The sequence below is a fragment of the Ahaetulla prasina genome, chromosome 1, assembly GCF_028640845.1.
Source record: "Ahaetulla prasina isolate Xishuangbanna chromosome 1, ASM2864084v1, whole genome shotgun sequence".
In the NCBI taxonomy this organism is placed as follows: domain Eukaryota; kingdom Metazoa; phylum Chordata; class Lepidosauria; order Squamata; family Colubridae; genus Ahaetulla; species Ahaetulla prasina.
Genome location: NC_080539.1, coordinates 332480756 through 332508613, shown reverse-complemented (window position 1 = coordinate 332508613; position 27858 = coordinate 332480756). Strand labels below are relative to the sequence as shown.

The 27858-nt window shown below is 35.4% G+C and overlaps 1 protein-coding gene across 2 annotated transcripts in view; it reads right to left on the bottom strand.

Moving 5' to 3' along the window:
- PPP4R4 (protein phosphatase 4 regulatory subunit 4) overlaps window positions 1–27858 on the bottom strand; it is a 70923-nt gene that overhangs the window by 8407 nt on the left and 34658 nt on the right. For both annotated transcript variants that reach the window (XM_058162622.1, XM_058162621.1), the window contains 18 exons: window positions 26492–26599; window positions 25224–25345; window positions 24984–25106; window positions 22508–22677; window positions 22046–22165; window positions 18928–19005; window positions 17549–17632; window positions 16021–16203; window positions 10187–10292; window positions 9421–9568; window positions 6774–6918; window positions 6202–6243; window positions 6042–6116; window positions 4925–5000; window positions 4070–4150; window positions 2070–2163; window positions 627–694; window positions 204–354 (listed from right to left, as the gene is read on the bottom strand). In XM_058162622.1, coding sequence (XP_058018605.1) covers window positions 204–354; window positions 627–694; window positions 2070–2163; window positions 4070–4150; window positions 4925–5000; window positions 6042–6116; window positions 6202–6243; window positions 6774–6918; window positions 9421–9568; window positions 10187–10292; window positions 16021–16203; window positions 17549–17632; window positions 18928–19005; window positions 22046–22165; window positions 22508–22677; window positions 24984–25106; window positions 25224–25345; window positions 26492–26599 — 1974 coding nt within the window. The remainder of the gene's footprint in view (window positions 1–203; window positions 355–626; window positions 695–2069; window positions 2164–4069; window positions 4151–4924; window positions 5001–6041; window positions 6117–6201; window positions 6244–6773; window positions 6919–9420; window positions 9569–10186; window positions 10293–16020; window positions 16204–17548; window positions 17633–18927; window positions 19006–22045; window positions 22166–22507; window positions 22678–24983; window positions 25107–25223; window positions 25346–26491; window positions 26600–27858) is intronic.

The window sequence follows — 27858 nt, the reverse complement described above, 5'->3', positions numbered from 1 at the left end:
TCTGTAACCACAACTTCTCTGTTTTTGCTAAAATAGTGGTTAAAACAATCATAAATAATTATGTCAATATAGCTATGGGACTGATGACATAAACAGTATTCATTTTTATCCTGAGTAGGAGAAACGACTTAAATGTATGAACATGAAAAATCAGTTATTTATTGTAATCTTTAGTTCTGAACTAATTTTAGTTGATCACTTACAAGCTAACCTTCCGTGAATGGCTCTCTTTATTCCCATTGCTTTTTTGATCAACTGTGTTATTTGTGTTACGAGAAGAAGATGGTAAGGTGGAAGTAGAGTTAAAAGCAGCAGTGCCACTGACATTGGTAGGACGAGTTCGGAAGGAGTCATCTGAAAGAAAATATATATAACATTTTAGAAAGTCAGGTTATAATTAAACTAATTTGTTTCAGAGCTACAAAGTTTGTTAGTTGTATGAACTATGCTGGCTTATATAATTTCTTGCATTTGGGGCAAAACTAAGAGCATTTAGACTCTTTAAAAATGAAATGAAGCCACTAAAAGAATTGTAATAAAATATTATTTTATTTGAGGGAGATGAGCAGTTAAGAAGCATGAAATATAAATAAATAAATGAATGCAAAGTAACGCAGCTTTCTTACCAGTAAATGAGAACATAGAATTCTTTGCTACTCCTGACACAGATGTATAGCCTACTGAAGAACTTTTGCTGAAGGAATAAAAAATATATAATGGGAATGTTATGTTTACTTATTGTTATTAGTTTTTTTTATAATTTTTCATTTCAGAGATTTCAAGACAATTCACAACATTACACAACGTAAACTGTGTAAAATGGTAAAATGATAGGAAATAAAGTTAAAGAGGGAACAAACCTCAAGTTCACAATATAAAACAGAAATATAAGCAACTGGTGAGAAAGAAAATTTGTAACCTTCCACAAATAAGTTCCTGCCTTGCCTGGGAATTATTCAGGCATTTACTGACAAGGGTAAACACTGTAATGTCTTAAATAATTAACACAGTAGGACCATTGACCTGTGTGGAAAAAAAACATGTTTCAAGCATCCTGACCCCTAAAATTTAAAATGCTTTAAATAATAGCCAACATGTTAAAGTGTGCCTTAACTTACAGAGGAGTTTCCTCAAAGACAGATGTGTGCACTCCTTCAGCTCAATCACAATCTAATTATATAGTAATAGTCCTCAACTTATCATCACAATTACACCTGGAATTTTGGTTATAAGTCATGGTCATAACCTTTTTGCTTAACAATTGCAATCCTGGCTCTCCCAGTTGTAATCATAAATGACCTCAAGGATTGTTGAGCGGACGGAGTGAAATAGCTGCCTGCCAAAAGTGGACAGGGACCTCCCCACTGTGCATGAAAAAGAATGCCTGGCCTGTGTTTCTCCAGCTCAGTGCAGGAATTCCCCTTCCTCAATCCAACCTTCATTTCTGCAGTATTTTGCAGCCCAGCAAATGAATGAATGGAGAGAAGGGGGAAATCCTTTGGTAGGCAACAATAGCTTACAACCTTTCCTGCCAGTTTCCCCATTGATTTTTTTCTGGGAAGGCCAGTAGAGGAAGTTGTAAATAGTGATCACATGACAACACATCACAGGAGTACCTCTCCACTTCCTTCATGGAAGGCAACCACTGAGCTGGGCTGGAGAAAGGAAGCTCAGATCTTCAGGTGGTTCTCTTTCTGTCTGTGTGCAGGAAGGAACTGCTGCACTGGGCTAGAGTAAGGAAAGCTGAAACTCCAAGATTTGAGTCCCTTTTCAGCCTGTCACAGGAGTTCCTCTCCCCTCCACATGTTAGCTTTTCTGCCTTCAGAAACATCTGTTTGCTAGCTTTTAAAAAATATAGATGCATTTAGCCCATTCCATTTTTTATCAACTTAATTTTTAAAGTATAGCACATCATTCAAAGAACAAATTTTTTCAGCCCTTCCTTCACCAAAAGAACTGTACAGTTGAACTGGCAAACCGAACATTATACTTCCATAATGAGCAGCTACAGTGTAGCTTGTATATTACAGTCATGAACCTAACATTACAGAAAACAAAATATTATATACCTGGGACATTTGTCAATGTTGCCATATTTTGACTGCAGAGCTTGACTACTGAAAGACTGACTTCGAACCAATTTAGACTTTTTTACTTCTTTGCCTAAAAGAAAAAATAATGAATATAGCTCTTTCTTAGCCAATATATAACTGCAAATGCAATCCATAATCTGCCAATGAGTAATGCTAATAGGGATGAATATGTGGTGGGTTGTTGTTGTTTTTTTGAAACCATGGTTATGTTCCAAAAACCATTATCCTCACTGAACATAAAGGTCCAGTTATTAATTTTATGGAATTCTGACAAGACACGTGATCTAATTTCACTGAATACAAGTTAATCATACAGGAAATGATTATCAGAATTTGAAGTCCCATTATTTACATTATTATAATGTGCTATCTTTACCATCTTTTATCTCCTGGAAAAAGATGAAAAATATATACATTTCCATCACACAATTCCCCCTTTCATGGTAAACAAGCTTAAGAAACACATACAACGAATTAAAATAGTAAAAGAAAGAAATTGAAGAGAAAAGAAGGAGAAAGTTATGTGCAAAACCTGGACCAAAAATGAGATCAGTACTACCTGGGGAGACACCCCCCCCAAAAAATAGTTTGAAATCAGTAGATTTCTAAATACCGTGTTTCCCCGAAAATAAGACCCTGTCTTAAATTTTTTTGAACCCCAAAATAAACGCTTGGCCTTATTTTCAGGGAGGTCTTATTATTTTGGGGTGCATGGAGCAAGACAGGGCTCCTCTTGCCGTCTTACCCGATTTCCAGCTCTGTCTCCCTAACCCTAACCAGAAGAAATGGCGGGGATCGGCTGCACATGCATTTAAATATTTTCAGGGAGGGCTTATTTTCAGGGGAGGGCTTATTTTCAGGGGAGGGCTTATTTTCAGGAGACGGTTTGTTTTCAGTGGAGGGCTTATTTTCGGGGAAACACAGTAGTACATTCACCCACATGCATACACACATACACACCCCATCATTTACTCTTTTTAGAGACAAGCAGTATTATATAGAGTGCAGAAAAGGAGTTCAAATCAGAAGTATGAGACAAGAAAAAACTGTATCTAGTTCACACCAAAATCCATAACTTTCAATAACTTCCTATCTTTGCAAATCATCTTTACTTCCACCATTTTCTTATGCTGCCTTTTGTTCTTTTAAATTTTTCAATTCTTTCTTTTTGAGGATCTGATCAACTCTTGCCTAATAAAATATTCTTAGTCATCTCCTTTGTCTTGGCTCATTCATTGTTTCCCCCACAGATTTGTTTACAATTCATCCCCTTTTGTTCTCTCTGTATTACCAAACACCTCAATTGTGTTTTTCATACTGGCCACTCACTTTTGTTATCATCCCACATTTGTTTATCCCCTAGTAATTTTTGGTCATATCTCTTCTTTTACTATAACATGCTTTTTATGCAATATATTCTCACTCCATTCATCTTATTTTTAAGTTTCTCCTGCAATAATTTCCATATAAAAAGTAGATAAAAGCACACTCTTATAGATAACTATTTTGAAGATTTTTAAACATTCAATTCCTCAATGATTGCTAGAAACTCAATATTATTTTTCCAGTTGGGGACGTTAAGGCTCAGATGGGCTAATTTACAGAATGCGCCCAAAATTCAGGATCCATGATTCACATAAAACTGAAGTTTGGCAAATTTTATAAAACATTATATAACAAAAAAATTCGACATCAAGTATTTTATGACATAATACAGCATTTAATACAATTCCTGTGGTCATCTCCCAATGTTTGGCTGTGCTACTTGGGCTACTTTCAAGGCAGATACATTTCTGAATATTTTCCTGAATTTTTGAGAGTATTTCCAGTGCAGATATATCTTTAATACCTTCCACAGATGACATTAAAGATATACGTGAGACAATATACTGTGATGCTTTTCTACTTATTCCCTTATGTTCTTCGCAAAATAGATTGGATTTTTAAAAATTGTGCAGAAGAGATTTGTTTCTTACTTGCTGAAGCGCCTGAAGGGTTTCCAGGAACAGATATTGGGATACTTTTGGCTAAAGTTGATGATGCTTTACTGTCTCTACCTAAAACAAAAGTTATTATATGTACTGTATAGAGATTAACTACAAGAACAAAACTAATATTCCTACTATTTTAAATTAAACACAATTCATCAAATAATACAAGCATTAATTATCACTTGTATCAAGTGCCATACTTTGAACCTCACCAAAATGTAACATGGTTTTTTTTACAGATACTGCAGAAAAATAGGCCATCATTTCATACAATGTTTAGTGCCTAAATTAAGTTCTTTATCAGAACAATCAGCAATCAAGTCAACTGAGGAGTTAATTCATAGAGCTGATGCATGAAATAAGCTCAATATTGTTTGTTTCTACACTTAAGGATGGCATGGTCAGCTTGCTGGTAGAGCAATCCTGGAAACAAGTATTTTTAATGCTGGCTTTAGGACAATCATAATACAAAACAGAAGGAATAAGCCTCATATTTCTCTTTTTTTTACTTCTTGGAGTGATTTTTTTAAAACTTTCTCCCATTGTTAATGATGGCTTTAAGGTGCCGGTGTGCAAATGTAAAGTATACTTAATATAAATAATGTAATGTTATATATTTTTTTCCGTTGTAACTTTTTACTCATTTTTATTATGCATTTTTATGTTTTGTTTCTTGATAAAAGTTCAAGTTTTTGTTGAAACTTTTCCTACAAATTAAGAACTGAGTCTTTTCCACATTGTAAGTTTGCAGTTCCTACTTCAAATATGCTAAGGATCAATCTATAAAAGTACACACTCCTATGACAAGGAAACAAACCAACAAAAATCACAACCACTTACGCTTCTTTTCATAAATTTTATCACTCATATTTGTAGACCTGCTCTCATTTTGCTGTTTCTCTTTTTCTAATTGTTCCTAGTAGGGAAACAGTGTAATAAAAGTGTTAATGGAAAAATGAAATCTGGATTAATAGGCCGCAGCTTTTATACTAGCATGTTTTTTTGATCTGCCTAGGTTCAAGAAACAGCCTGAAATGTTTTATGTTATCAATGATAAAATAATTGTTTGTTCAAAGTATAGTATATTGGTGCAGAAGCTGCCAACCCATAAATAAACCCATAAATATATAAATAAGCTCTCCTCTGATGCTATCACACTGTTTAGTTGCTTTTTCTCTGAAAAAGAAGACACAGCTGTAAAATTCTAGGAGAGCACCCAGATTGGAAAGAACCAATTGTTTCTAGTGGAGACCAATAATTCAAAGTAACCTTGATTTAGACCTAAAAGGCCTCAATTTGATACATGGCATAATATCTAGAGTTGTTAAAATTATACTCTGCAATTTCCTGGTTATTAAAATCATGCTTATCATAAAAAAAGCAAGTCGTCCTATATAGCAAAATAAACTGATTTCACCAAAGGATGAAATGAAGAAATATATGAAGGCAGAAACTGGCATCTAAATCATCTGAATCTTGAAGCAAAATATCATGGGATGAAATATTTTTGGGGGCTCCACAGTAGACAGTGAAATGTTATATGCCAGACCTGACTATGAATTGATGTTGCTTTTAGGAAAGCCACTATGATTTCATTCATAACTTGAGAATAATGTTGACTATATTTTAGGATTACTGAGATGATGTAACATGAAGTGTTATTAACACCTCATATCAGTTATTATTAGTCTCAAACATTTGGTGATGTACTTCCTAATGCATTTTCTCTTCACAGCAATCTGAAATCTATCTGTTCAAGGCAAGCTACATCCAACATTCAAAGTCTTTGTACTCATGTACATCTACATGGATACATTTTCCCTCAAGAATCAGATAAATGTGTAAGATTTTTTAGAGCATTTTTAATGCAAGTTCATAAAAAATAATTGTAAACCTTAGATTTCACTGGTAATTTGTATGATAGTCAAGTAACACCTTTTTCATGCAATAAACATACCATTTCCAAAAGAAGTTGTTCCTCTCTTTCTTTCTGCTGATCCAATAGGTCATTTTCATAAAACCTCTTCTGAAACTGTTCAAATGTGAAACCAGAGGATCAGCAATCATGCTGGAGATTTCAGCATATTATTACTGCTTTAATTTTAGTTTATACTTACGGCATCTAAAGAGGTATCCATTCTGTCAAGTTCTAGTACCATCTATTAAAAAAAATTAGTAGTATTATTATAGGTCTGCCATAACTGTTTTAAAAGGATTTCAAATGGTTTGGATTTCCTACTAGCAATTTTAGAAAGGACATGGGCTCATCCAGAGGATAAGATATCAGGCTAGCTTGGGAACTGGGATGCCTACTTATTAGAAGCTTGTAACATTCTTTCAGCAGAAGTTTACTGATCATAATATAAGAGTCTTCTAATTATAGATGCACAAGTTTGAACTATATATGATCCAAAGGAAACCCCTTTACCACCATCTCATTTATAGCATAAGTTCATTTCTATACATTTATAGTAAGATCATTACTATATTTGATTTATCTCAGCATGAACAGAATTTAAAAACTTTGCAACTCATAAATTGGGTCCACATATCACACTAAACCAAGCTGTTATTTGAGTTTAATTGTTGCATTAAGCAAACCATGTTTTTGTACAATGAAGTCTGTTATCTTAAGAATTATTATAAAAATATAAGAAAAATACTGAATGAACAAAAGAACCTTACATACTTTTTTAACAATGTTCAAGACATCTTTATCTTTTTCCTCACATAGAAGTTTTCTTACACTCATTTCTAGCTGCTGCAGTAAATGTTTGTCTGTGGGAACCTTGAGAGTTGACTTCACTTTTGGTAATAAATAACAAAGCTTCATTCTATATAGGGAAATAATGTTTATATATATTTTTTGTAATTGAGGATATATACTAGGTTAAAAAAAACCAGAAACATGCGAACTGTGAAGTGATAAATAATATTGAAGTAAATAAAGTACATGCTCTAAAGCCTTAAAAGAAGAGTTAAAGCCCCAGTAAAAATGATAGTTGCTAAAATAGACAGAATTGATAACTAGAAATTATCCTTATTATCTGAAAGATAATATAATGAAATTATTATCTGAAAGATAATATAATGTTCATGTTGGCTTGATATTATCTATGGAATTGTGAAGAAGAATGTCCCATTATGTGTAGAAATTCTTCATACTGTTGTCTATTTCTTTCATGGACCTTTAGGCAAGGTTATGCAAATCAGATTTTCATTTTTTTGCCATTTATTGTTCAGTATTTATATTTCTAAACATTTTAGAGATTTTTTTAAAAAAATTACTTTTATTTTATATATTTTTATTCCACTTTTATTATTTTTATAAATAAGGGGGCAAACATATCTACTCCTTCCTTCTCCTATTTTCCTCAAAACAATTCTGTGACATGAGTTGGGCTGAGAGTATGATTGCCTCAAAGTCACCCAGCTGGATGGACCAGATGAACTAGGGATGGACAGATTCCTTTAGGATCAAGACATTTTTCCTATTATAGAGGACAAACGTACTCTTAAGTCAAGTATGATTTTAACTGCTAAATTGAATAATCTTTTTCCCCAGTTATCAATCATTTTCAACACATGGTCCAAATATTTGAGTTTCTGCTTGCAGACCTCTGCCTCAATGGAACAACCTATTTTATCTGGTTCAGGATTGATTAACTTTTCTTGCTGCTCATAATACTCTCCAAATCTGTAATTGAAATCTGTTCATATTTTTTAATTTGTTCTTCATCAATGTCCAGCTTTTATAGATAAATATTACCATTAGAAAAAACACTGCTTTAACCATTTTGATTTTTGTTATCACAGAAATATCCTCACCCTGAATTTGTCTCCATTACCACCTTCCTATATTTCTCCAGCTTGAGCTCAAGAAAACAATTCTATCTACCATCTTTGCTTCTTTAGTGCCAGTCATGCTTTTAATACTGCTTTGACTTCATGCTTTGTGCTCTCAGCACCCTACAAAGCCTGCTGGGTCTAATTTCTTGACCACTGAATTATTGATCAGTTTCTAGAGCCTTCAGTTTCCTCTTTGACTTTCATAATGAGTTCTTTTAAATCTGTTTTATTTTAGTAAAACAAAGCGGTATCATTTGCATATTTAGTTCAGCATTCTGTTTCCATAGCAAACTTCCTAGGCTGCTCTAAATGAAGCTTTTTCCTCTTTCAAATCACAGGCATTCTTGTCAACTGGAGAAATTTAAGATTTGTAATAAAAAACCTAAGGCTACTATGCAATAACAAGTTTTGCTCTTGGTCCTAATACTTTTGTTAATTACAATGTTTTTATTTTATTCCAGAGAATTTTATGGAAACTGTTACGAAAGATTTCCAGTTGTATAATTGCTCTGCCACAAACCCAGCATTTTATTGGTAATTTAGATATAATTGTCTTTATCTTTCAATTCTAATAGCTTCTTCTGTTTTCTTAACATTAAAAAAACTAAGGAAGGAAAGTTGGGATAGCTTTATAATGCTTTCCAATTAACATTACTAAAAATAAATCCATTCATCTCTCTATAAACGTCTTCCTTAGTCCTGTTCCAGCTCAGTTTCTTCTTCATGCTGACAAAGGCACCAAATTCAGAAAATATATATATATATATATACCCACGCAAAGCAAGCTGACACACACCAGGAACACATGGCAGGACCTCGGACTAGGAGCCAGGCCAGGGCCCGGGATGCTGCATCATAGCCATGTGCTCAAGACATCACATCACAGAACTCCAGAGGCCACAACACCAAAGCTCAGGAACAAAAGACTAGGACCACACTCACACAGGTTGCTGCGAGGCAGCCGACCAATCTGCAAACACCCACTCCATCTACCAATCAAGATGCAACCACACAGCCAACCAACCCGCTCACAGCAACACTCCCCACCTCCCCACCAGTATTTATAGAGAGACGGCAGCTCCGACCACCCTTTGCTCCTAGAAGCATGAAGCTGTAAACATCAGCCTGAAGATGACGAATGAGACTTCGTCGAAACGTCGCCAAGACACTTCCAATTTTACGTGGGAGAAAACCCGAATAACCAAAGACCTACATACAAGACCTACATGCCTACATACAAACACCCGTGAAAACCTCAGAATATGTGTGTGTGTGTGTGTGTGTGTGTGTGTGTATACACATACATACATACACATATATGTATGTATGTATATGTATATGTATGTATATGTATATGAATGAGCTACAAATCTTCAGAGTTTTAATATATAAATTCTATTCCAGAAACGAGGGCAACCTGCATTAAATGGCAATACAATCTGAATAAATCAAAGTGTTTTATTAATTTAGTATAACTTGTACAGTACCTCACATTTGCTACTGGATCATGTGTAAGTTCAAGCACAGGAAGAAAAAAGTATTCACAGAAAAATGATTTGGAAAAGAGTTCTATGATGAATTCACAGGTATCTAAAAAACGTAATCTGTTCCAATAGCTTTTTCCTTGGCCCAGTTCTGTAGAAAAAAAAATTACCACTGATTATTATTTTGATAGAAGAAATGAACAGAAATCCAGTGCTTAACTATCCCAAAAATATTTGTTAGTATTCTCAAATATAATGTAATGGTGTTTTACAGCTCATTAGAGTAATTATAAAATATGCTTTAGGTAATTTTTATAATGCTCTAAATTATACAGCTAAGAAGCAGAGAAGTCCACCAGAAGTCTTATAGGATGGCTAACTCTTGGTAGGGCACTACTACTGGAGCAGCTCCCCACATTAGCATTCCAATTGCTTTCTGCCTATGCTCTCTACCCTACAGAACAGCTGTTAAACATTTGTATTTAAATGTGACATTTTTATTGGCGTACTGGAAATGGTGCTTCATCATATAAACACTTTAAAGATTATTGTGAAGCACCTGAATATGAGTTGTCATGGTAAACTTTCATACAAATTTTTGAAGCTAATGCAGCTGAAATCTTTATCGTGGAAAACATCTATTCTATGGTAAAAAAATGGGGGCCTTCCTCTTTCATCCACAACAGCCTTCCCCTCTTATACACAGTAGCCTTGGTTTTCACTAATATTCCATTAACTTCCTCATGATAAAGAAAATATCAAGACTTACGTTCAATCAATTTCTGGATGACCTCATATCTCTGTTCTTGCTTACGATTATATCGTAAGTATATACACAGTGTTCGAGCAGCTGCTCTTTGGACAGGTAGGACATTCTTCAAGAGAGGAAAAATATATTTCATTCTACATTATATATGTAATAAAGTATTCAATTTGTTCATTGATGAGGAAATAATTATTGACAGTAAAAAGACAAAATAATAAAGCATCAATAACATGTTGCAGAAATGAGGCTGAAATGAGGCTTAAGGCTGGTCATCTTCAAAATTTGAAGTATAAACTTGTATTTTTTCAAAAGTGGTATGAAGCCAGACTATTAATTAACAAATCATTTAACAGCTAGTCTAGTTTTTATTGAATATATTAACTTTTGGTGCTTGGTTTGTATCTTTCACCAGCAAGCACATTCTAAGATCACTTAATTTTTCCTACAGGAAAATCATCCCAAGAGAGGGAAAAACAACTATGTTTTTATTCTGCTAATGAATATCTAAACCAGGTTATGGGGTAGTGATGGGGGGAGTAGATTATACATATGCAAAAGTCAGTATATTTTATTTGTTATTGAAATGTCATTATTTGTAGATAAGCAAACTGTATGTGAGTTTGTGAATCTGGAATATGCAGCAAGCAGTAAAAGGAGATGTACATATTTTATGTCTTGGCATGGCTTTTTTAAAATCAGGATATTTAGATGCAAATTTGAAAGGGTTTTTTTGGCTTTGTTTTGCCATCCTCTACAATTATTAGAGTTTAGATGATATTGTATATACATGGAACAGCTGACATTTTTATATTTAATTTTGTAAAATCAATTGGATTTTTCAGTAGTTAAAAATAAACACATTCAAGCTCAATAAGAAGCATCTATTAAGTTTCAGGGCAGAAATTTGCTTGCTTTCTTATAATTTATTTAACTGGGTTTATACACCATGGCAAGTAGAATTGACTGTCAGTGCATATTTCCCCTCCGTAATTTGGGATAAAAATGAAGCTAAAACACAGATCATACAAAATATAATCAATAAAATTGCATATCCATAATCATGGGAGTAAAATGCAATTGATTAGAATTCTTTCCACTACTAGAGAGACAAACAAATCTTTCAGACCCTGGGGCCTACTTGAACAGCTGCCTTAAATAAACCATCTGAATATTAAAAAGGAAGAGACCATAAAGAAGTTGTGGGAAATGCCAAATGACAAGGGGGAGCAATAAAGCAAGTGTGCTTCTGCAGAACCCACAATTTTCAGTACCTGAGAGAGGCAACATGAAGAAACCCTACTTTACTTAATCTTACCAGGTGGGCAGATTTATTAGAAGAAGGTGGTCCGATAGATATCCAGGTCCTGAACTATAAAGGTCTTTAAAGGTGACAGTGAGCATCTTGAATTGCAAACAGAAGCCAACTGACACAGAAGGCACATAAATATTTTTTTTCAACTAAGGCAGCGGTTCTCAACCTGTGGGTCGCAACCCCGCTGGGGGTCAAATGATGATTTGCCAGGGGTCACCTAAGACCATCAGAAATATAGGAAGTATACTTGCGAGTCGAAGAATCGCGCTCCAATGGTTGACTCCACAAGCCAACTGCAGGCTCTTCAAATTGCTAGCTGAATTCGGCTTCAGGCGCGATGAATTAAAAAAGAGAGAAATCTTTGCTCTGATGTCTCCCTCTCAAGCCAGCTGCAATCACTCCCAATCGCTAGCCTAATCTGGCTTCAGGCGCGATAAACTTAATAGGGGAGGAGTCTCCGCTTTAATGCCTCCATCCTCAAGGCAATCGCAAGTAGTTCAAATCGATAGGCAATATGGCTTCAGGCACGATAAATTCAAAACGAAAATAATTTTACGGTTGGGGTCGCCACATCGTGGGGAATTGTATTAAAGGGGTCGCCATATCGTGGGGAATTGTATTAAAGGGGTCGCAGCACTATAAAGGTTGAGAACCACTGAACTAAGGGATCGTTTTTTCCCCATGATTTTTCAAGTTTCTAAACTTGGAAATAGGGATACCTATTATCCAGAAAAACACAGGACAACCTCCCAAAATTCTTTTTTGTCCCAAGTAAAGAAATCCAATTCTACAAACAAATCAGTGGTGAAATCCAAATATTATTACTACCAGTTCTGTGGGCATGGCTTGGTGAGTGGTGTGGTTTGGTGGGTGTGACAGGGGAAAATACTGCAAAATCTCCATTCCCACCCCACTCCAGGGGAAGGATACTGCAATCTCCATCCCCTACCCACTCCTGGGGGAAGGATATTGAAAAATCTCCATTCCCACCCCACTCTGGGGCCAGCCAGAGATGGTATTTGCCGGTTCTCCAAACTACTCAAAATTTCCACTACCGGTTCTCAGAACAGCTCAAAATTTCTGCTGCCGGTTCTCCAGAACCTGTCAGAACCTGCTGGATTTCACCCCTGATACAAATATGATTAGAATAACAACAACAGAGTTGGAAGGGACCTTGGAGGCCTTCTAGTCCAACCCCCTGCCCAGGCAGGAAACCCTACACCATCTCAGTCAGTTATCCAACATTTTCTTAAAAATTTCCAGTGCTGGAGCATTCACAACTTCTGCAGGCAAGTCGTTCCGCTTATTAATTGTTCTAACGGTCAGGAAATTTCTCCTTAGTTCTAAGTTGCTTCTTTCTTTGATCAGTTTCCACCCATTGCTTCTTGTTCTACCCTCAGGTGCTTTGGAGAACAGCCCGACTCCCTCTTCTTTGTGGCAACCCCTGAGATATTGGAACACAGCTATCATGTCTCCCCTAGTCCTTCTTTTTATTAAACTAGACATACCCAGTTCCTGCAACCGTTCTTCATATGTTTTAGCCTCCAGTCCCCTAATCATCTTTGTTGCTCTTCTCTGCACTCTTTCTAGAGTCTCAACATCTTTTTTACATCGTGGCGACCAAAACTGGATGCAATATTCCAAGTGTGGCCTTACCAAGGCATTATAAAGTGGTACTAACACTTCACGTGATCTTGATTCTATCCTCTGTTTATGCAGCCCAGAACTGTGTTGGCTTTTTAACAGCTGCTGCACACTGCTGGCTCATATCTAAATGGTTATCCACTAGGACTCCAAGATCCCTCTCACAGGTACTACTATTGAGCAAGGTACCACATATACGGTACCGGTGCATTTTGTTTTTGGCCTAAATGTAGAACCTTACTTTTTCACTGTTGAATTTCATTTTGTTAGATAGCGCCCAATGTTCAAGTCTGTCAAGATCTTTCTGTAACTTGAGCCTATCTTCTGGAGTGTTGGCTATTCCTGCCAGCTTGGTGTCATCTGCAAATTTGATGAGTTCCCCATCTATCCCTCGTCCAAGTCATTGATGAAGATGTTGAAGAGTACTGGGCCTAAAACAGAGCCTTGGGGTACTCCACTGCATACTTCCTCCATGTGGATGTAGTTCCGTTGAGGACTACACGTTGAGTGCGGTTGGTCAGCCAGTTATGAATCCATCTGGTGGTGGTGCTGTCTAACCCACATTTTCTACTTTATCTAGTAGTAGGTTATGGTCTACTTTATCAAATGCTTTACTGAAGTCCAAGTAAATTATATCGACAGCATTCCTCTGGTCTACTAATTTTGTCATTTTGTCAAAGAATGCGATAAGATTAGTCTGGCATGATCTGTTTTGACAAACCCATGTTGGCTTTTGGTTATTACTTTGTTTGCTTCTAGGTGTTCGGTGATTCGTTGCTTGATTATCTTTTCCAGAATCTTCCCGGTATTGAGGTCAGGCTGATAGGTCTGTAGTTTCCTGGATCTGTTTTTCCTTTTTGAAGATGGGAACTACATCAGCTCTTTTCCAGTCCTCTGGCAGCTCCCTGTGCTCCAGGATCTTTGAAAGATATAGTTCAGTGGTTCTGAGATCCGTCTGCCAGTTCCTTCAGAACCTTGGGGTGTAATCCATCCGGTCCTGGTGATTTGAACTCGTCTAGGGTAGACAGGTGTTCACTTACCATTTTCTTCCCTATTTTAACTTGTGTTTCTAATCTGTTTTTGTAGTGCTGTTTTTGATAGGTTGGATTGTTTTTCCTTTTGTGTAAAGACAGATGCAAAATATGAGTTAAGTAGATCTGCTTTCTCCCTGTTGCTTGTCATCTTCTTGCCACTTTCTCCCAGCAATGGGCCAATTGTTTCCTTGACTTTTTCTTGTTTTTAACATGTTGGAAGAAGCTTTTTGTTATTTTTACTTTTGTCGCTAGCCTTTGTTCATTGTGAGCCTTAGCTTTCCTCACTTCATCTTTACAGGCTCGGGCTATTTGCTGATATTCTGCCTTAGTTATTTGCCCCTCTTTCCACTTTTTATATTTGTCCTTTTTGTCTTTCAATTTGTCAGATAGTTCTTTATGCATCCATGCTGGTTTCTTTTGAGATCTATTATTTTTCTTCTTCATTGGTATTGTGCTAGACTGCGCTTTTATAATCTCACTTTTCAAAATTTCCCAAGCTTCTTGAGTTGTTTTCCCCCTGAGGATTCTCATCCATTGAATCCTTCTCAAGCTCTCTCTAAGTTTATTGAAATTAGCTCTCTTAAAGTCCAAGAGTCTAGTTTGATTTTTTTCTACTACTTGTATTTGCTTAATGTTGAATTCCAATATTGCGTGGTCACTTGCCCCCAAGATTCCCGTAGCTTCAACATCTTCTATCATTTCATCTCTGTTAGTGAGAATTAAGTCCAGTATGGCTGATCCCCTTGTTGCCTTCTCTATTTTTTGGGAGACAAAGTTGTCTGCTAGGTTTGTTAGGAACCTGTTGGATCTTCCACTTGGTGCAGAGTTTGTTTCCCAGTTGATGTCAGGGTAGTTAAAATCCCCCATTACTACTGTGATGTGCTTCCTACATACCTTAGTTAGCTGACTAGCAAAAAGTTCATCTACTTCCTCTGTTTGGTTGGGTGGCCTATAGTATAGACCTATGGCAATATCTTTTTTCACCCCTTTTATATTGACCCAAATACATTCAAGATGATTTTCATCATTGTTGTTCTCTATTTCTGTAGAGATGTAGTTATTTCTTATATATAGTGCAACTCCACCTCCTCTTTTATTTGGTCTATTTCTTTTAAATAATTTATATCCCTCTAGCTGTATGTTCCATTTGTCAGTTTCATCCCACCAAGTTTCCGTAATGGCAACAATATCATATCTGCCCTCATTTACTTGAATTTCTAATTCACCCAGTTTATTCCTCATACTCTGTGCATTGCTGTATAGACATTTGAGTCCATTTGGATTGACCTTGTGTTTACTGTCTACATAACCTGTGTTGACTGCCCCTACTTTCTTGTCACCTGTTGGTTTAGTGCACATGGTATGGCAGTCACCGTTAAATGCTTGGTTTTGCTTGATAGCAGGGCTGATAGTCTTACCCACACAGACATCTATGTTACATGCACTGATAACCCTTTTAGTTTTCGATTGCTGGGGATAGAAATTTTCTATATCAGTTAATTCTCTGTCCCCACTGTTCAGTTTAATGTACAAGGTTCTTATTGTATATGGTTCTTATTGTTTTTCATAATTAAGTTTCAGTTTTGGAATTTGCAATCCTGACTTATTTGGAAGCATCAGATGGAAAACAGGCAAAGCAAAACAGGCTACAGATATTCAATTAAAACAACACTGGCTTTTCATTAAAAATACAAATTAAACTAAAGAGTTCTTGTTTTTTGTTGCTGATGCATTTATAACAACTTAGATTTATTTCAGTAGCAATATATATATTTTAATCTCTTGGAAAATGTTTTAAACCAATACTTTAGAAAGACATACAAAGAGAAGGATCATTGAAAACTCACATTTGTCATAATGATTGTCAGCATTCTGTGCAAAAAGCGGTAATAAATCTGATCACTTGAGATGACATGAGGCAAGCAGGCATACTTTTGTAGTAGCTTCTCATGTGTCCTCCATTTTAAAGAGGTTGCTGCCCTCTGTTCAGCTCTTGTTAATGCTGGAATTAACTCTGGGAAATTTAAAAGCTGAAAGGGGAAAAACATTTTAGGTGTATTTAGCCTAAGATATATCACACATATTAAATCAGAATCACCAAAATACAACATGGTTGTGATACAAGTTCTCAACCACTCCAATATCTACATCACTGAAATCTGTATCAAAGTTTTCATATTATCTTTGAAACTTACATAAAATGCATAAAGTCAAACTCTAATTTAACTAACATGTGAGTTACTGATCCTAAACTGTAAACTGGGGTTTCAGGTCACTATTACTATCTGTAACATGCAGGAGAATGCCAGAGCCTCAAAACCTCAGGAACTAGTCCAATGATGGCGACCCTATGATATGTGTGCCACAAGTGGCATGCATAGTGATATCAGTGGGCATCTGAGCTCAGCTCTGGCATGCATGTGTGTGCCGACCAGCTGATTTTCGGGCCTTCTGGGCCCATCAAAAATAGGAAAACAAGCTGTTTCCTGTCTCCAGAGGGCCTTGAGGGGTAGTGGGGAAGGCCATTTTTGCCCTCCCCAGACTCCTAGAAAGGCTCCGAAGCCAGGTGAGAGAGAAAAACAGGCCTACCAGGCCATCGCATGCCAGGAGCTGGGGGGGGGAGGGTTTACACGCGCATGCACGGGGACAGGACACACAGAATTATGGGTGTGGACGTATGCGTGTGTGACATCCTCCCCACCGCTCCCCCTCCTGGCATGCGATGACAAAAAGGTTAGCCATCACTGAACTAGTCCATTCAGATTTTGCAGCATAGCTTTTTTTTAATTCATCAATCATTTATTTATAATTATCAAGGGAGTACCAATAAAAAACTACTAGCACTTGGGATTACTTTTTCTGACACTTTTTACTTCTGTCCCTTCTCATGTTCATTGTTCTAAATTATATTTTGTTTTCTCTAATCCCCCAAGGATACTACCTGTCCTGGGAGACATACAGACTATCAACGTTTCCCCCACAACATTGAAAATAGGCTACTCAATGTTTACTCTCTCTCTGCATTAACCTAATCACAGTGTTGCAAATGAAAGCAGAATAATAACAACTTTCAGGTGCTTTCAGGGTAAGAAAAATGACAGTGCTTAAATACAATTAAGATTATAAAGTAAGATTAGTTAAGACCCCCCTCTATCTACACTGAGCATGTCTTCCGTGTTTCCTCACCATTCTGGTTAATTTTAATTCTAATTTAATGTCTATAAACATTTGTTTTGATATTTTATATTGGTATTTTTCCTGATTGTAAGTCATCTAAAGTTGCCTTGGCAAGATGGGTGACATATAATTTTAATAAATAAATAGTGGACCTTCTTGTTTAAAATATAATTCTGCTTGCAGACTCATCTACTTTACCTTGTTCTCTGATCCACTGTTTTCTCCTCCAGTAGACAGAAGTTCAAGAATTTCAGGAAGGTGATTTATTAATGCATCTATCACCTAATTAAAAGACAATATATTACTTATATTTCCAAAACCTATCTACCTAGCTAGCTGATTTGAGTGCAGAACTGCAGGCAAAGGAAAATATCCTGATCTAACAGCCTGCAGAAGGCAAAGTTAATGTAGTATGAAGAAGCAGGGGGCAGACAGCAAAGAGTATGAATTTGATGGAGAAAGAGTAGATCAGTTAACAAAGCAATAAAAAGGAAACTATTGCTTAAGTCCAAATGATAGAAGAGGACCATGAAAACAACTCAGACACACTCCTAGATTACATGAATATAAAAAAGAAGGAGGGGAAGCACAAACATGGAACTATAGCCAATTGAAATAAAATTATTTCTTAGTCTTCCATGGACCCTATTTCTTGGCCTGGTCTGCTTCCACACAGGGCTGACAAAGGTATTTGGAACCATCCATTGCTGCAGAAATACCCATTCTTATCTGTAAAATACCAGGAAGCGGTGGAAATGTTTCATGTACTATCATATGAATTTAGGTGTCAGTTCATCTCTAAAATGCCTTGCAGCAGTGGCATACAGTTCCAAGTATTGGACCGGCTTACCAATCACTATGTCAGAATCCTTATTTATCATATACTCCCCCTTAAAACTGGGGGAGAATCTTCTATCCATGAAACCTAGTTGCATAAACACACAGTGACCTATCTATTCAGCACTTCATCTAATCCCTTCCTGATTTAAGCCACACTTCTGCAATATTCATCAGAGAAGATAAGTTTAAGAGGAAATATTATAGTACTCTAATATAGTTGTTCTGGTTTCCAGCATTTAAAAAATATTAGAAATTACTTCCTTTTTGTTTTCCTAGTCAGAATATTCCCAGTCCATTTCCTAGTCTGAACACTTTATGTCTTCCTTGCATAACTTTGTCTTCTATTGTCTCATCCCGTACATTCTGATTTAACGATATAATTTCTGCAGCAAAACTGAACCTATCCTATTAAAGGGAATCTTACTCAGACCTAATCAGACTAATTGAACCTAAGACATAGCAAGCTGAGATCGAACTGTTATATATGCCTTTGAAGAGTGATTTCTTTTACAAATTCAACTTTAGACATTTTCTATTTTTCCTGGGAAAGTGTTATAAGTGAAAGTGTTATCACTTTCAGATGACTTTGCAGTGATATCATTCTCTGTCCTTTATGTCTAGGATCATGAGACAAACAGCTATGATTCACAGTTTTGAGACATCAAGAATTTCTTCCTTTAATAAATGTAACTTGGAATAATTGTGAATTATCAAATATAAATAAAATAGGTCATTACCTCTACTGATTCATCCTGCAACAGGGCTATCATTTCTTTATGTATTATATATACATCAGTATTTAAAAGCTTGGCAACCTGGAAAATTACAAAACAATATACAGATATTAGTCCTTTTAATCTATGTTTTATGTTTTAAAACAAAGCTTGAATAGTACCTTGAACAGAAACTAAGGCATAGACTAAATCTAAAATGCCAATACCCATACTTTAAGGCTGTTGAGGACATGTCCTTTCCTTACTATTTGCAATATAATATTATGTTGATAAGAACATAGAAAAAAGAAGGTATTAGCAACTGTGTGCTTTGACAATAACCTCTTAGAAATAGTTTGCTAGTTTATATAATCCAAATATATTTTGAAAAAGAAATTTTGCATACATTTTGCAAGTACTTCCTACGAATGTAAAACACAGTTGATCAGATTCTAATTCCCAGATATATTAAGTATTATTCTGTCTTCTAATATTGACAAAATAGAGAAAAAATGAACATTATCCATGTTTTCGAAGAGTCCCAAAGTTCATTAAGAACTTATCCATCTTGAAGGTAGTAGTCTGTGGAAAAATTATTAAAGAAGGCATTCTGTATTATGCTATTGTGTAATAACAAACCTTTCTTCTCTGGATAAAGTATTTAAGTAAGCAACAAGACTGACATAGATTACTTACACCCATTTCAGATCAATTACTGCACTAACTTATCAAAATGCTTGACTGACAGAAGAATTGTATAAATGAAATTCTGCTAACTCCCCTAGACCTCTCAACAGTTTTCAACATTAATGTCCATAGCATCATGTTGGATTGATCTATATGGTTTTATTTGTTTCTAATAGATACTTTTCAGTAGTAAAACTGAGGTTCTGCAACATTTTGAGTCCAATATGACCTCCTATACAATTTAAAACTTAAGTGAACTGTGGGGATATATCTGGAGTATGTTGCTATCAATAGGCTAATCCTTTCTCAGAGGGTGAAAGGTAGTGAAAGTTCCAGACAGGTTTCTGAAGTCAGCAAACTGTAGTTCTGTAATTTTATTGACTGGGAAGTGAGGTTAAATCTTCCCAAGGGGCTATTTTCTTCACAGGTATTGTAAAAGTAAGTCAATAGACAATTGATATACATTGAGAGGATAGTGGGTGGAGTGCTAAGGATTCTCCTAAAGGTATCTTTTTAATTACCATAATACAATGAAAAAAAACTGATTTTTATACTCAGGTAAATGGGCTAGTAAAGCTCTTTCAGAAAATTCAGTTAAAATGGTCTGATACCAATAAAATATAGAGACTCTATTTTATCATTAGGTGAAATTAATGGAACTTACTGTATGGCTGTAGCTATGCTTATTCAGAGTTATAAACCTTTAACAAATTAATCAAGGGGCTAAAGTATTATTACAGAATAAGGGCTTGAAAGCACTGGAATAAAATATATATTACAAACAATAACAGATTAAAAAGTAGAAAATTTTGTAATTTTTATTCTTATAACCTCTACATTGGGTCACTGCAATGCACTCTACCTGGGACTGCCCCTGAAGTTTATCTGGAAAATGCAGCTGATTCAGAAAGTCAGTTTAGCAATATGATACATATTATGGATGCGTTGAAAAATGTTATTCAAGGTGCTGATATTTACTTTTTTATTTATATACCACTTATTTATATTAATTAAAAATATTAAAAACAGACAATTAAAACACCAACATAATACAAAAAGAAGAATCCAAATGACGAACAATGATCATAATACACGTCTGACAATGCTAGGGCATCCTTGGACAACTTCAGCTTCCAAATGTTCCATGAAATAACTCTTGTATTAATGGTTTGTTGAAAAGAAATCGGAGTTGCAGTAAGGGATTGTTATACAAAGTGGAACCATCACCATTCTCGATCTCACCTTTTGTAAGTGAGTTTCCTTCAACATTTCAACAGGAATGAGCAAACCAGATACAGAACAACAGATTTGGAAGAGACCTTGGAGACCTTCTAGTCCAACACCCTGTACAATCAGGCGACCCTATACCATTCAAGACAAGTGGCTGTCCAGTCTTTTCTTACAAGCCTCCAGTGATGGACATCCACAGCCTCTGAAGGCAAGCTGTTCTGCTGGTTAACGCTGGTTTCTCACTGTTCCTTAGTTCTCCTCAGTTCTAGGTTGCTTTTCTCTTTCATTAGTTTCCAACCATTTTTATTGTCTTGCTTTCTGGTGCTTTGGAAAATAGGTTGACCTCCTCTTCTTTGTGGCAACCCCTCATTTATTTATTTATTGAATTTTATATTGGAACACTGCTATCAGTGGGTTCTACACAGAGGAAGAGGTTCTGCAAGTGGCTAGGAGCTATTTCTTTAAAAATCAGACATCTTGTACAACGTATTTTGCAATCTACTGGAAACCAATGCAGCAGCTACAATATGCAGTCACATGGCTGTAATGGCTCTCATCCATCACTATGTGCTGTTGCATTCTAAATTGATTGTTATTTTTAGATAGCAATCAGGGCATTCCTGGAAGAGAGGCAATTAAGCAAACTTCCCCTGGGAGAGAGTTCCATAACTGAGATACTGCTACTGTATTACTGCAGCTATTGAAATGTTTTAAATAAACAAATAATAAGATGGCCTACTATCAACAATCACAACATGAAGCAACTCTGTCAAAAGGACCATAGGTAGGGTCTTGAAACTGATCTTAGGCTGCATACACAATAGCAATAGCAATAGCACTTAGACTTATATACTGCTTTACAGTGCTTTACAGCCCTCTCTAAGCGGTTTACAGAGTCAGCATATTGCTCCCAATAATCTGGATTCTCATTTTACCCACCTCGGAAGAATGGAAGGCTGAGTCAACCTTGAGCCTCGTGAGATTTGAACTGCCAAATTAGAGGCAGCCAGCAGTCAGCAGAAGTACCCTGCAGTCCTGCACTCTGACCACTGCGCCACCGTGGCTCATGGTTCTAAGGAGAGGCAATCTTTTAAGAAGTACTTTTAATAGGTTAAAATGTGATATTTTAGATAATTATAAATATGTCAAAATAAGATTCAATATTTGAAATATTTATTAATGTTAAGTCAAACAGGGTTTCCATAACATACATTTCCTGACTTACTTCATAGAAGCTACTAGCCATAGTATGTCTAACTGGTACTTCAGGATCATGACAGAAACAGAAGAATGTAGAATACAGTTCCAAATTGAAATTTTTGGGATCCACAAAAATCATCATGGCCTAGAAATATAAAGGATATAATAGATAATAAAAGTTAGCACATATATGTCTACCCCTCCTCCACTTTCCTAAAATCCTCTCCAAAAATAACTGGCAGAAATAGAAATTATAATTTGTCCATTTAGCTGGAGTAAGTGACAATGGCCATCGAATCAGGTAACCCTTCTTCCTCCTTTTAATCTATCCTTTGTTAAAGAGTATGTTCAGTACCACTAACCTTACTGATCTCTGATTTAGGAGAAAATGTGTTCAGAGGAAATAATCTCTCTTTAAAATCAGAAAGAGTTTCACAAGTCTATCTTTCACGCAAATTACGGATAAACAAAAGAGCATTTCACTCACAGGTAAATTGTAAGCACAGTTCTTCCTCACTGATATGTATTTCTTTTCCTGTTCTAGGGTTTGCAGCTGAATCTGGTTGTCATTGTGCCCATTTTCCTGTTCTAATCCCAGTGTACAAAGCTTCTTATAGAACTCCAAAAATCGCAAATGCTGCTCTGGTGTAAAAATTCCTTTAAACAAATAAAATGCTTGTTCAATATTATATTTTCATAAATTGGTTAAATGACAGCCTATGACAAATGACAAACCCACAATTTGTAGTACTAACAGCAACCTAATACTTCTCCAATATCAAGAGTGACTGTATTCTATGTGATTTCATTTGAATATTTCCAAACACACGAGGCTTACATCCTAAAAGCATATATGAACTCCTGCTTTAGGGCTTTTCTATAATATACTAGAAATATGTAAGTACCAATGTATTATTGATCTCTGAGGGGAAAAACCCTGACAGAATTTGATTTTAGATAAAACCTTAAAGCTAATTATTTCCCCATCTCATGGATTGTTACCTTGCAATGCTGAAGAGCTTTGCGCATGCCAATGATACAATTTACTGTATATTGTTGGGAGTCACATGGAGTCCAAGCTTGCTTGTTTACTTGCATATATTTCATTACCAGATTAGGTGTATCTTCAGAAAATGTTATCTGGTTTGATAATGAAACATCTGCAAGCAAACAACCAACTTCACAGAACACCAAGGATTCTACAGTTCAACCCTGAGCTATGTATATTTTCTTCTGTGGGAGTTATACATTTCCAAAAGATTAACCCATGATGGGCAGGACATACATGAAGGGACAAATACACTGGTGAAGGAAATAGCAACCCCCTTCAGTGCTTACCAAGAAATCTGATTAAACATATCATCTGAACATTACTTCTACAGGTTGCAAAGTATATAGCAAGCTATTGGGGAAAAAGCAGACACCAAATATTTGAGTTGTACTGGTCTTTGTGAAGAGGCTGGATTAAAGATGAAAGGACAGTCAGCTGCTGATATCATTATCAAAAGGATAAATTGATGCTACAAAAATGTATAGTGAAATGTTGGACTCATGATCCAAGGCAAACTTGATGAAGTCTAGCAGAATCATAAGAATGAATACTGAAATAGACCATTTCACATGAGAGGACATCAAAGCTTCTATTATGAAGAAGAATACCATAGAAGAAAGGTCAACCTTATTAACAAATGGGAGCCAGAGTCAATGCCTGGAAACACATGATAGAATTGTCTCTATTTGAATTCAGGGCAAGCCAATATTATCATGATCCAAGTCCATACTCTAACCTTAGTTTTAGAAGAAGCAGAACTTGAAAAGTTCAAAAGTAACTTGTAATACTGTGCCAACGCAACATTAAAAATCATATCTTACTAATGAAGCAAAAAGGCTAAGAGATTACAAGTATTCAGGGTTTCTTCCAATAATTTAAAAGACAACCTAACAGATGGTCATTACTAGAGAGACAACACCAACATGAAATTGTCTATGTATTTTGCAAGCAAGTATGGACAAACTGTTCTGTCAGTCAAAACTAAACATGGCTCTGACTGACAGATCTGTTGTAAGTCACTATTTTCAATGCTTTGTAACTTTGAAGAGTTAAACAAATGGTAGTTAAACTGAGGATTATCTGTAGGTTGTCAGTAAGCTTCTGGACCCAATTCAAAGTGTTTGTAAATAACTATGGTGCAGCATCAGGTTTTCTTACATCCACTGAACAGTTCCACCTGTTGAGAATAATTTTCCTTTCCTTTCAGCTCATTCCCCCTCCATGTAAAATTTGCAGGATGTGAATTAAACGCATTAGAAATCGATTTTGGTTTGGGTATTGGCAATAGATTTTTTTTTCAAAAGTATCTAGCTTGACACTATTTTATTTGGTATTTAATTATTTGAATGACATTTAAGTGAATGTTGATAAATCATATATTTTCTAAATTATACTAAGTATTTATACTATATCTAGAATAGAATAGAATAGAATAGAATAGAATAGAATAGAATAGAATAGAATAGAATAGAATAGAATAGAATAGAATAGAATAGAAGAGTTGGAAGGGACTTTGCAGGTCTTCTAATCCAACCTCCTAGTCAGGCAGGAAACCCTATAACAGTGTTGGCTAATCTTTTCGGCACTGAGTGAATTTCCGGTTTCCAGAGTGTGCATGTGCGCTGGTCCCCTGGTCTTCCAGTTTCTGGCACACATGCACATGTGAAGACTAGCTGGCCAATGTGTATGCGTGCACTAGAAACCAGAAGCTCAGCTTCCTGGCATGCACATTATCTGGGAGGAAAGTGGCAGATTTTGTCATTTAATTATATATTTCCTTATTATATTTAATTGAATAAGTGTTCTTTATTCCAGAAGTAAGCACAATCAGGATTGCAGTGTTAAATGTTTCCAACCAAATATAAACAAATGCAGCACTCTTAAAATTGTATTGAGAACTTTTTAGTCATACCATATAGTCCATTACAAAGCTTCCCTAAATGAAAAGATAATGAAACCAGAATAGATTCATCTGCTTTAAAGGATTTTTCACAGAATGATTTCACTAATGGGAGAACAGTTTGACTTCTATCATCTGAAAAACAGAAAAGATATGATTAGAAAGGGATGAATAATCAACATACGATTATGAAACATATTAGAAACAGATCATAACAGGTAGAAAAATAGCTGCAGAGCTAATGAATCTTACCTGCATCAAACATTTCTAAGAGATTTACCAATGTTTCAAAAGCTGCAAGACGTACACTGCTGCCTTCATCTCTTGCCAATTCTACTAGTTCTGGAAGCACTACATTTTTTGTTAGCTCCGTTCTACAAAAAAAACCAAAAAACATTTAGGAGATAACTCATAATTGTCAGCTATTACACTATCCATACATTGGAAATAAGAGACGGCTTTCAATATGTATATTTTCTTAAAATATATTTAAACATGAATAGAATTCACAAATCAAGTAATAATTAATTTATTAAAATCAATGGGACTAACTACTAAGTAGAGTGTTTATTGCATTTAATTTCTCAGTAAAATTTACACAGTAAAATTTCACACACAAGAACAGTGTAACTTATAGCAAAATTTATGTGTTAGAATTTGAATACTGAAATGCTTTCAGTAGAGATTTATTCTAATTTGTCATCAGTTGAGTCAAAGCATTGTTGGCATTCCAGTGGGTGCAGTAAACTGCTACACACGAGAGCTCATGAAAAAGATGGTTCTCTACATCCAGCGCCCCCCTTGAAATAACTCCAACTCTCCTTTTCTGAGAGAACCATGTGTGTATGGGTGTGGGTGTGGGTGTGTCTAGTCCAATGCTTACTGAAACTCATGACTTATGGTATCACCTGGAAAGTCAAGAGAATAAACAGGATGATAGAAAAATGAAATTCTAATTCTGAAAGCTCAAAACACATCCAAATTGTTTCCAAATATGTTGAAAAACATAGAAACTAGAACAGAGGGCTACAGTATGTCACTCAGTGCACTCAAGCACTAAACATAATGGAGATCCACTGATATTGGGTTATGACTGTATAACTAATTCTGGCTTGACCTAATGGCAGCATAGCCACACTTTATTAATCGACCAAGATCAGTTTAGTGATAATCTGAATTTGGATTTTTTTCAGTTATTCTAATCTTTATGTCACATTGGCTGTGAGAGAAATAGCCCAGGATTCAAAGATGAATTTATTAACAATTGCAATTTAAGAAAAGCATGCTTGGCAGCAATAAGAAAATTTTTGCCTAACTTATCTAATATATTTTGGTTGTTCATAAAAGAAAATAACTTATAATTGGAGTAAGTAATTGGGAAACTTATATTGTATGAATTCAACATAACATATTAAATCAATCCGATTTAGAAACTGTGTGATCTTTTGCAAATTAATACAAATATTATCTGGAATTATTTTCACTGATTTATCAGTTATGAATTATCAAGCTTTGCTCACCCTATTCCTTGAGCAATTAGTTCTAGCTGCCGGCACATGTAGGAACGAACTTCATATTCTACATCCTGGCAAAGAGATTTTACCAGGGGAAGGATTTCTCTTTTAATGCTAAAAAGGAAACAGTTACTTAAATTGTAATAGAAAAAAATGCTCTCATAATTTTGTCACAGATATTTCAAAACTGTAATAAAAGATTTAAAAAACCTGATAATTATAATTTATATAATTGTTACAGTAATGTATATAATAACTGTATTTATGTTTTTTCCAATGTCTGAACAACAACACTACAATACATATAAAAGATAATTTACACTTCTCAAATGTTAAGAACATATAGGCCACTATAACATCATAACAATATTTAAGTGAAATACTAGAAGCACAAATGTTAGCAAATAAATAGAACTGCAAACTCTAACTACTTTATCAGTATTAAAGATATATAAGCAGATACATAATTGGAAAATGTATCAAAAATTCTAAATTTCTGAACAGGCAATATAAATGATACAGCATGAATTTCATCTCTGTTCAGATCAGGCTGATTTGAAAAAATCTTCTAGAAAATCAAGATATTATTAGAGTTGAACTAAATGCTTTAAAACTCACAATTTACTTCGGAAACAACAGAAGGTTCTTGAGAAGACAAAATGTATTTTGAAAACCTGTTTCTTTATGGGTCATTTTGTTCTCCCTCATTTGCTCATTTTGTTCCCTCATTTGTTCATGAAATTCTTTTGATTGGCATCAGGATGAATGGAAGCATTCTTTGGACTTTGCTTTCATAGAATCATCACAGAATAAAATCTGACTGGCTACTTGGCATCATCCTGAAGTCAAATCATATTTTGATCAATGCTTTCTTCTTTCCCTTGGGCACCCAGGAAAAAAAGGGACAAGTCAAGAAATCCACCCATCTATGTTATGCAGGGTATCATTGTTAAAATATGCTGGGTGCCTTTATTTCCTGGCTATTCATCAGCGAGTTCTCAAATGGGGGGGCGGGGTTGTCTCTATAGCAAGATAAAAAATAAAATAAATTCATATGTAAAAAGAAGATAATGGATTCAAGAACCATTCACTGATGTTATTTTTAATGTTTTACACACCCACATAAAATATTCAACATGCTGTAAGCCTATCAACATGGCAATGCAAGGTCTGAAGAAAATTAAGCAACTCACAATGAACCTAACCTGAACATTCATAACTCTCAACTCTTCTATAAACTCTATTCTGAGTTACACTATCATATTCTTTGAAACTAAAAGACAGGCAGACAAATCCAATACCTTTATAACAGCAAACAAGGTGGTACTTCTGAACAAAAATGAGGTTGACTGTTTCTGAAATTGCTTTCATGC